The sequence below is a fragment of the Hippoglossus stenolepis genome, chromosome 2 (genome assembly GCF_022539355.2).
Source record: "Hippoglossus stenolepis isolate QCI-W04-F060 chromosome 2, HSTE1.2, whole genome shotgun sequence".
Classification (NCBI taxonomy): Eukaryota; Metazoa; Chordata; class Actinopteri; order Pleuronectiformes; family Pleuronectidae; genus Hippoglossus; species Hippoglossus stenolepis.
In genome coordinates, this window is record NC_061484.1 from 8,655,713 (window position 1) to 8,667,028 (window position 11,316).

General features: G+C 39.7%; 1 protein-coding gene across 1 annotated transcript; it reads left to right on the forward strand.

Moving 5' to 3' along the window:
• The first annotated feature begins 4,681 nt into the window (after positions 1-4,681).
• On the forward strand, positions 4,682-6,001 carry lbx1b (ladybird homeobox 1b). The gene is made up of 2 exons (XM_035179843.1): positions 4,682-5,009; positions 5,526-6,001. The coding sequence occupies exons 1-2, from the start codon at positions 4,682-4,684 to the stop codon at positions 5,999-6,001; spliced, it is 804 nt and encodes a 267-aa protein (XP_035035734.1).
• The last annotated feature ends 5,315 nt before the right edge of the window (positions 6,002-11,316 follow it).

Consider the following 11,316-nt stretch of genomic DNA (forward strand, 5'->3'; position numbering starts at 1 on the left):
TATGAAAGAAAAGTTTTCTTGTTTAGTTTGGAGGAGGCAGGAGTGAATGAGGGATACTTTTTAAAGGGGCATTCCGCCCAAATCAAAATATATGAAAAGATTTTCAGCGTCTAAAAGCTAGTATGCAAATCTACTCTTTTATTAATAACTTGTAACCTATGTATTTCTTTTTTCTCCTACTTTATTCTGAAAATGTTTCAACCCACTACATTTATTTCAAATCTGCAGTTGATATTTGTTTTTTTGCAGACACAGAAGCATTTCATAGAAAAAAAACTTTGCAACAGAAATCCAATGTAATGACAATGTCATTACATTAGCATACAGTTACATAATTTTTTTAAGGGTCCAGTCTGAAACATACTTGAATTTTGCTTTTAATATTACTGTAATTTGCTGATAGTGCCTCTATACAAATGACATTTAATTATATATTTAAGTATATTTATATGTTTAAGTATATTTGCATTATAATATTTATATTTTATACTTATATAAACAATAGATATTTGTTTTATCACTGATATTTTATGTTTCCCTTGTGGTATGTGTTTGGCTTTATCTTTGGAGATTTTAAATGTCTGCCTCACAGATTTCTGCTGCCATTCTTTATAATAGAGGTTAATGGAATTTGTGTTTATGCTGCCAAAAATATTGAAAATGTACATTTAGAATTTAAACCAGCCATTTATGTATCTAAAACAATGTTTCAGACCCTGGTCACTTTTCATTATGACAGTAACAGGGACTTATATTTACCAAAGCCACCATACTGTTCATACAAGGCAAAGTGACTGCAGCAGCAAAACCTATCAAAGTGTTAACTTGAGTAAAGGTGTTTTTTTATTTGTGAATTAAATGTTTTATTTGTAAGAAGAAGAACCTGTTTTTTCATACTGATTTCCTATTTAAGTTGTGTTGCACATTCATTCCAAGTGCCATATTCTCCCCATTGTGTTATTTTTATCCTCCAGTTCAATTAGTCTCCAGTCAATAAACATTTGTAGTGTTTCTGAGATGAATATCTTAAAAATGTTGTCAAATAAATCCAAAACCCATCATGGATCGATGACGCTGGAGTTAAAGTGGGTCTTTTGTGATTTTGGTGAACTGACCCTTTAATAATGAGACACTTGTGAAAGTCACAACAAAGACCTCCCAACCCTGGAAAGAATGGTGAACTGAGCAGCTCGGTGATAATGGTACTGCTTATGGGCACAGCACTGCAAGCAGGAGAAGCTGGGCCGTCAGGGATTTGTCAGAGGCCTGTTATTACATCTCTAGACACATAAAATATGGCTGCCAGAGATCCCACCGCCAAATAAATCCACTCTCCTCCAACCAGACTGGCCCTCGCTGTACGAAACCGTCCAATGGTGTGCCTCAGCCAGTGACCTCTGGTAATGACGTGTGATTTATACAGTACACGATTTAAACAGAGAGAGAGACATGCCAGGCCATCCCTCCCTCTCCCACTCTCTGTATCTATATCTGGTGTCGTGTGAGATAACAGGCAGGCCTTTGGGAGATGGGAGAGATGACACCCATCTTTGGGGTCTCACAAAATGGCTACTATGTGGATAGTTTCCCCTGCAGCTGTCTAATCGCAGTCTAAGCCTGCATGTGAGCGCTGTCCGGCATGAGGTCACTAACACATACTGCAGGATGGCACTTTAAGCTAACACAGTGCAGTGTGAAAAGGCCTAAATCAACACCTGGTTGGGAGACAAAGAGGTGTTTGTGTTGTGTGAATGCATTTATTAATGTCCAATGAGAGGCAGATTACAGGATATTGTAGATACATTAAACTAACTCTGCTGGATTATATTATTTCAGAGATTGTTTTAGGGTTTATTATGGATATAAATCCATCAAAAGACAGCCGTTAAATCTTCCAAGGGAATAAAAATCAACTAATCCTCTTTCATACATGTATTCATTAGACATATTAGATGGTAGAAAAAGAATAGCAACTGAGTATGAGCGGGCCTATCAGTGTTGTGGTGTGTACTGTCCCCTGCCAGGGCACGTCCCCTGCACAGTCTAGTAGCTTAAGAGATTAAGTTCTCTGGCCGAAGGAGAGCAGAGAGGCCGGTCGTGTCGTTGACCTTGGCACACCAGACACAGAGATGATGACACACCACTCCAAATATCTGTCTTTAATAAACAGGCCGGTGCAGCACTGAACACCACGATCGTCCACAGCTCGGCCTGCTGCAAACCCACTCCTCTGAAGTCAAGTGACGTCAAATGTTCCCACAATGGATCAACCCGTATCATGTTTTATGGTTTAGTTCATTGGAAAAGGTTAACACAAAAATATAATAGTAAACATCATCATATGCTAATTGACATTTAATTTTTTTTTTGTGAATACATATTCTTAATCACCAGCTGTGTGATAAATGTGTTTAGTTGTAAACGATTAAACACAATATATGTTCATATTCAGTGAATGCAAGGTCTAGAGCTAAATTACCATTCCAACATTCATACCATTTTAATGAATCTAAATTTGTGTGAGGATAATAAAGTCATTAGTCAACCATTAAAGTTTAAAAGTAGCATCATGAAAAGTTTGGGGCAGGACACCTCTGCTTGTTTCTAACTTCTGCAGCTCAGAGTTGTGTCATTAAAGTAGATCTACAGATTTTGAGTGGGGAAGTAAAAAAAAAAAAGCGTGACAGGAACATGCAGGAGGTTTGAATTTCAGCAAAAAATCAAATGATCACCTCTGCTCCTGAAATCAGATCCCCCACCCCCCCACCTGCAGCAAATAAAACATGTGCTTTAAAGTGCCTGGCTGCTATTTTACTTTCATAACCATGACAAAATAAACTGGAGATGTAAGCAGTCAGAAATCACATTTTAATCTTTGCCTCTTTCTTTCTTTTTGTCATAAAAAAAAACGAAAAATACTAATTATATGAAATTAAGTTTCGTTCAAATAAAAGTACCATTGTTGTTTCTGTTCTGTCAAAAGATCGGAGCAAATTAAAAATGACTTCCTCATTTTGTCGTTGTGTTTTCAGTCCTATACTTTCATCACCACGAGAAACTGAACCCTGTGTGAAACGTATACTGTTAAATTACCTCATTTGCAGTGTAGAGACGCAGGCTGATAAAATACAATCATGTTATGCTTTAATAAAAAAATATATACTGGAAACATTGAAATAACAAATCGGCTAAAAATGCGAATTTGCATTTATCATCATTATCACGTTGATGTTTTCTTTCCACTGGTCATCAGTGACGTAATACTATTACAATAAAACAATATTCACTTACAGCATTTTAATCTGGCATAAATATGAAGCAAAAAATATATATTGTTAAATATTATTATCGTTATTATTATTATTATTATTTAATATATTTAAAAACAACAACAAAGGACACCAGTAACATAATAATTAAAATAATAATGTACTATAGTTTTTAAAATCACTAAAGTTCCCTTTAACAAAAGAAAATTAAATAAAAAGCATTAAATAAAAACTGCAACGTCTTTAAATAAATAAAAACAATTATTTACATTTCTTTGCATCAGAAAAAGAACACAATTTCGATGTGGAAAAACTCCAATGTTTTTTATCCTCCACTGCAAAGATAGTTTTTCTTATGCAAACAGCCTGTGGTGGCGTTTAGAGAGCAGCACCCAGATAAAGCCATCATGTCAAACCTGGAGGACGCGGGGAAATTTGAGAGGAGATGAACTATTTCTCGGATGATATAAAAGCGGCCCCTTTCGCCTGAGTTATGGCCGAGCTCTGGCGTTGCTGAGAGGGATGCATGCTGCTCCTTCTCTCCCGCCCCAGAGGAGGTATCGTCAGAGCTGATATATGGCCCAGCTCTTACATTACCTTTACAAAACAAAGGATCATCCACGCTTTGGGTCGAGAGAAAATATCCTCCTGACTATGGCTGCGACACCTACAACAAACCCCTGAGAGGACTTATCGTTTTTTCAAATCAAATCCGGATAATCCATATACTTTTTTAAAATAAAAGACTAGAAACCCCTGCATGCTGCTGGACTGAAACTGGAAGTTTTACGCGTAAAAACGCTTAAGTAGGCTACGGATTGTGATTTCTCTCCCCTCCTCATCCCTCTCTCTTTCTCTCTCTCTCTCTCTCTCCCTCTCTATCTCTCCTTTTCTCTCTCTCTCTCTCTCTGCTTCCCCTCATTTACCCCATATACCTATTCTGGTATCTCACCACACGACTAAATTAGACCAAAGATGATAAGAGCACAAAGCATTATAATTCCGCCGGGCTCCTCCTCCTTCCAGCCATGCGTCCTAATTAATGGGACACCCCCAGTCGCAAAAAGCCCTGCACTGGACTGCAACATAGTCAAAGAGTGAAAGGGAAGAGGGCGAAAGTGCCACTGGAGATAATTGATTACCTACCAATCGACGATAACTTGTTAGTAATCGTCAACTCTTGTGGACCTCGCCATTTTCAGGGAGGCATCTCACTCCTGCGGACCCGCTGCTCCCGAGGATCGACACTTTGAAGACCCCCCCATTTTGGAATAAGATTTTCTTTTCTTCCCCCCTCTGCATCTTTATTTTTTATTTTCTTCGAACCTCCCTAAGTGTTATGTGACTTTCCTCCCTTGGTTCTTTTTGGTACTATTGCAACGAAGTCCTGCGTAAACTCTGCGCGCAAACCAATGATGACATCCAAAGAGGTGGCCAAATGTGATGCAGTGGAGAACAGGAGGCGAAGTCCGCTGGACCACTTGCCGCCTCCTGCCAACTCCAACAAGCCGCTCACCCCCTTCAGCATCGAGGACATCCTGAACAAGCCGTCCGTGAAGCGCAGCTACACGATCTGCGGCACGGCGCACCTCATCTCGTCCTCCGAGAAGCACCGTCCGTCCAGCATCCCCCTGTCCAGCCGCGCTCTGCTCAACCAGACCTCCCCGCTCAGCGCGCTGGAGGAGCTGGCCAGCAAGACCTTCAAGGGGCTGGAAGTCAGCGTGCTACAGGCGGCGGAAGGTAAAGATCCATCCGCACTGAGTCACCGCGTCACTAATACATTTTTGTAATGTCGTTTCATCCAATGCATTTTTATGTTCTTCTTTAAATTACGCAAAGGCCTGCACTGGACAAATTTAAATTATATTTCATTTCATAGTCGTTAAATTAGCTTTCTCAAAACAACAGTACTTTTTTTCTGTTGCGTTAATTAATGCATACTTTTCTTCTTAAAATGTCTCATCGAACAAAGCCGTGGTAATTTTGTTCTTCATCGAAATAAATCGCCACAGCTTTTCTTTAATATATTAAGGCCTCATGTGTCTGCTGCTCAATATTTCCCAGTGGTGTCTGTGTAATATTCCTGTAATTACCTGTTCCCATAAGGCTTAAAGGTTTTAGTGATTCACACATCACTGCCACTGTTATTTTTGCGATGTGATCACTTTTACGCACGCACTGCAGCGGTGCGGATAAAAAACCCAAGCACCTGCGTATTTCAGTGGTTTTCACTCAGCCTCCTCTCCACCCTTACAGGCCGGGACGGGATGACTCTGTTCGGCCAGAGGACCACCCCGAAGAAGCGTCGGAAGTCCCGGACGGCGTTCACCAATCACCAGATCTACGAGCTGGAGAAGCGCTTCCTGTACCAGAAGTACCTGTCCCCCGCCGACCGGGACCAGATCGCGCAGCAGCTCGGCCTGACAAACGCGCAGGTCATCACGTGGTTTCAGAACCGCAGAGCCAAGCTAAAACGGGACCTGGAAGAGATGAAGGCCGACGTGGAGTCGGCCAAGGCCGTAGGCCAGGTCCCCTTGGACAAGCTCGCCAAGCTGGCGGACCTGGAGAAATGCGCCAACGGCACGCTGGGCCACCCGCGCCCCGTGTCCCCGGCGCGGGGAGGCAAGCTCGGCCAGAAACTGCGGACGTCGCCGCTGTCTCCGTTCTCAGACCACACAACGAGTAAAGAGTGCTCAGAGGACGAGGACGTGGAGATTGATGTGGATGACTGATGGCGCAGCGTGGGGCCGAGGAGGCGAGAACAGACACAGAGAGACGATAGAGAGAAAAAAGAAAATCCCACCGAGGACTTGTAACTTACTGCTTATATTGTATACCATATCTCAGAACATGTACCAAAATGTAATGACTTTTATATCGGCACAGATAGACCTATTCATAGTGAAGCATGAACACTGAACCAGAAATATGCAGTGGTATTTTACAGTGTATCCATACGCGAACTGTTACTCCATGCAATCAGAGCAATATGGTCGAACATGACATGAGTAACTTATTATTTTTTTACACTACAGGCCAACACACACACACACACACACACACACACACACACACACACACACACACACACAAACACGCACGCACACACGCACACAATAACCCACACATAAACATTTACACGCGCACACACCTGTTCCATTGCTTTTCCTAAAGGCCTGTGACACACACACACACACACACACACACACACACACACTCAAAGTGCTCCAGTTTTCCATACTTTTGCATGTAAATGCATGATTTGATTTGTGATCATTATCTATTTATTTTTGACTTTATAATATTATATTTTTTTTAATTTAAACGCTTTTGTCTTTTCCGTGAGCCAAGTCGCCATTCAGTCACTTCTGTCACTGCCGGCTCCTCTTCCTCCTCCTCCTCTTCATCATCACCTGCCTTCAGTTCATATATTAGTGGTCCCCGCTGCTGCAGTGCATGATGATGATGATGCTGAACGTGAAAAAGGCCAACTCGGACGTTCACATGCTTTTTTGTGCGTTTTGATCCTGGGAAAATGCTCCAGCGATGGCGAGAGAACAACACCAGAGAACACTGCGGTGATTTTGACGAGCTGTAGGCTACTTTCAGATTTATTGTTTGGATACAATAGATTTACAGTTATAGCCTAAATTTGTTATGTTTTGTACACCTGTAAGTGCCTTTCTAAATTCAGGACATTATTTGAAAAACCAATGCACAGACTGTAATGTATATAGGCTACTATGGGAATAAAATGGCTTTTCTGAATATTTCTTTTATGTTGCAATTCTTGAATTAACATCGAGTTTTTTTTAAAATTTATTGTGGATATAAAAGCCTAGAGGGTTTTTTTTGTATCTATTGGAGACAAAAATCATTTAGTAACACGCTCTCTTTGCCAAATCTGGGCGTGTAAGCCCATGAAAATCGGCCCATTTAGAGTTATTATCCTCAACTATTTTGTCCCTTTTGTGTCCTTTTCTACTATGATGCTCTAAACATTTTGTGGCTTGAATCTCACATCCCCTTTCAGCAGCCTAAATGCGTATCGTGGCTTCTTGACCCTCAGACGTGTTTCTCCATTCGTGGCAAAAATTTATGTGAGAAACACAAATCTGGTGCCGGGGGGGGGAGAGAGAAAAAAAGAGGAGGATGCCACAAAAAACACAAAGTTTTGGGCCAGTTTTCTCCGGGCCTTTATTGAGCCCTGTTTTTGTTCTGCGGGACTGGGCCGTAATTTTGTGCGTAAAGCATGAAAAGTGGGGACAAATGAGCAGCAGTTCCCTGATGGGACGGGCCACAAAGGCGCAGGGCCGGTCCCCCGCAGGCAGCAATACTGAGACAAGTGTGTCCCACCGCACAGAAAGGACGCAAACGTTTGGAGGCCATATGGTTTTTGAAATTTCCTCACAATTTCAGACAATTTGATGGATTGAGTTAACCCTCCTTTTAAACTGTTTAACTGGGCGCGAACAAAGGCCATATAGACCCTCCCTTCATGAGGGCATCTGCGGCTATTAATGTCTAGCCCCCTTTCTTCGCCTGGCGTTTTGAACAAGTCAATGAATTACAATGAAAGTGCCCTTTTTTTGTGAGCCGCCTGTGTTCCTCCGCTTTTTAGCGGCGGAATAATATGTTTGACTTCTGTCCAAGAACGTTTTCTAAACAAGAAATGGATTTTTGTTGAGAGTGTTTTTAATGTTAAGTAGGGAGCCATAAAGAGTTTGGACTGTGACATTTATGCCAAAGTCTGGTTAGGGAGCTCTTTTGTTAGTTTTTTCCCTCATCTTTTTTTCTTCTTCTCCTGCCTCTTTATTCCTTTTGTCTTTAAGGAGTTTAATGAAGCTGAAAACATGGTGATGTGAGAAAGAGAGAGTGTCCAGAAGAGGAATTCAAAAGGCAGCCTCCCGTTTAACCCTCTTTGTTAACACTAACGATAAGTGGAGCTGTCTTCTTCTCAGCTCTTTCACTCTGTTTGCTCTTTGTTTCTTACTTTTTTATCATTAAGGATGATGGGAAGAACTTTACATTCCTATAATATAACTGAAACTATTGTAAATTATATAAATCAGTCTCTCTATTTATATATTTATTTAGGATATCAATTAAAAAGATTTATAAAATATATACTTAAAATAAAAAAACATAACTTTGCTTGAATCCCTCACATAGCACGTATAGGCAGTATAGCCTTTATAATGTATTTGTGTTTGCCCACTCCAACACCTGCTGTGGGCACCATAAATGCAGCCTCTGTAATAATATATATAGTAAATCCATTGAAATAATATATAAATGTGGTTGCTGTAGAAATTAACATTGGTGATAAATATTGTACAGTAAGACACTTTGTTCCTGTATCTGCTTACATTTAGACATTAGTGTGTTATAAAACACTTATTAAGCCAAATATCACCGGTAAAACTTTATTCTAAAGCTACATCCAAACAAAAAAGTGACTCTTTGATTCACATATTAGATATTCCAACTCTCACTCTCTCTGTGTGTGTGTACGTGTGTGTGCGGGTGTGTGTGTTTGTGTGTGTGTGTCTTCTGCACCCCATTCTGAATCAAGCATATTTATGAAGGGAGAGAGTGTTAAGGCAGGCTAAGTTTATGGATTCCACTTGCTTATTTTATGAGGGCTTGTCAGGCGGGCCCAGCGATAAGTAATACTACAGTCTGAGGGACCACTTCGTGGTAATTAATCTGGAGGTCTTAAGTGTATTTCAGTATTTCACTTCAAGATGGAAAAAATCACTACTTCAATCGTGCGGAAAATTGAAGTTTGATGCATGAGTCCCTACTGAAACAATAGTACAGCCCTCTCTTTTCATCTCTTCCCCTCCCCTTTTTATACTCCCTCTCTCCCTCTCTCGCTCTTATTATTTGCACCTTGTGGTAACGTCTCAGGTGCAAAGTGTAAATTAAGACACTGGTCCTTCAGACACTCATTGAGTGACAGTATTTAAACATTACAAAAGATTAATTAGGTCAACCCTTACAGAAAATGTGAAAACAATGTGTATCCATAGGCCTCAAACAGTCCCTCAATTTCAAATTATTATTATTATTACTACCATTATTATTATTGAATAAGTATAAAAAGGAGATCTGTAAATGACTTTATATCTGCCTGCAGTTAAATCACTCTATATATCTAAATAGAGCTGAATTGTAGAGTTTTAATCATAGCCTTCCTGTGGAGCCAGTTAATACTTCAAACTTCAATTTTACGGGCGATTGAACTAAGCATGTTCCTGACAGAATTGATGTATGTATTAATTTCCTTTAACTGTTGATTAATTAGGCTGCGCTGAAGGCTCAAATGGAACAGTTTGTTCGCAAATTTGCATATTAATCAAATTCTAATTGATCATTCAAATAATCCAGGCTATGTGATTATTTTTTGGGGATGGGGCTTGAAATCATATACCAGGAAAATCAGTAAATATATATACATGTACATGGTTTTCTCTACTTCTGCGGCTGCATGCCCACCAGATTAAAACACTCAGACACAGTCTGGTTATTTGGACTAAATTGCTCCTTTAATTTTGTTGCAAAAAATTCATTGATAGATTAACATGATTACAACCAAACAACAGCAAACCTATGAGCCTGTGTCTCATAAATAAACAAGTGTGTGTGAGAGAAAAGAGAGAAAGAGATGCAGATTGTCTCGTGTATTCTGTACATTTCTGCACTGTTCAGTAGGAAAAATCCATAAAAAAACAAATCACAGAATGGCAGCTAATTGCTGTGGAAGTGAATCTGCCTCAGTCTCAGACAGCAGGTCTCAGGGATCTAAGTTTGTGCAATGATAAATATTACAGAGAGGCAGCAGAATAGAGAAAATAATGGTTTAACAAACGTTAAAGCAGCTTCCAATTCACACCGTGAGGAGTCACAAGGCAAACAAGAGGCTGCTGAGGACACAGTAGATACAATATGAAATGTCCAAAGCATTCCGTCTTACACTGAATTATTTAATGACTCACTAAATGATTCTTGTAATATTTGCTGTAGCTGGCTCATGATAAGCAGGTCTTCCTCTGCTGGGCTGATGCTGGTTAAGGTCTAAAATAAATATCGTCAATATTGCACCATTAACTCAGTATTTTTCAGCAGAGACGTGAATCAAGATTTCAAAGAAACGCGTTATAGTAAAGAAACTATTCTGCAAATCCTTAGCAGCACATACATATGCTTAAATAAAACACCATTATGGATAAATGCAGGTGTCAAGTAACATAAGGTAAAGAAGGGAAACATTGTCTCACTATGGCCTGATGAGATTAAGTTAATAGAAATGATGGACAACTTAATTTGAGCAAAACACTTACATAATAAATAATAAAGAGTTGAATTAAAAAATAAAATGACGTGAAATTAACACAAGTGCCATCGCCATCTATAAGCACATCCACATCTGATGGATTCATTCTTTAAATCATGAGTCAGACCAAATTACACGGGTTATAAGAAAAGTGTCAATGTTCAGGCTGAGACAATGAAATAAAAAAATACAGGAGAGAAGTGGGAGAAGAACCAGAAGGTGCAGGTGCTGACTGAAGCTGCAAACTCGAGTCTGAGCAGAGGCAAACAGAGACACCTACTGGTGACTACCTGACAGTGAACTCCACCACACTGAGCAGTTAATCAGCCATGATGTGTGTGTGTGTGTGTGTGTGTGCGTGTTTCAGTGTGTTTTGCAAAAGGAATAATATATAATATTATTTTACCTGAAAATTGAATATTCAAGTAAATGTTGAATATTTACTTGACTAATAACGTATTAAATTACTTTATTTGCTTCATCAGTATCAGGCCGATTAGGTACCTTGTGCAAGTTTTGTATCTTGATGTAAGGTAATCTATAAAGAGAAAAAGAAGTTTACATAGAATAATGAAAAAGGCCTCCATTGTCAAGTTTTATCCTCGAGAAAAATACATTTTGTTTTGTTTTGAAAGTCCATGAAATAATTGGGAATTAATTTGGATCTGCTCAGGAATTCAATTCTTATGCCATCATACAACCTGTAGT

Coding starts and splice junctions, on each gene's coding strand:
- lbx1b (XM_035179843.1), top strand. CDS start 4,682: ATGATGACATCCAAAGAGGTGGCCAAATGTGATGCAGTGGAGAACAGG. Junction 5,010..5,525: donor CGTGCTACAGGCGGCGGAAG/GTAAAGATCCAT, acceptor CCACCCTTACAG/GCCGGGACGGGATGACTCTG.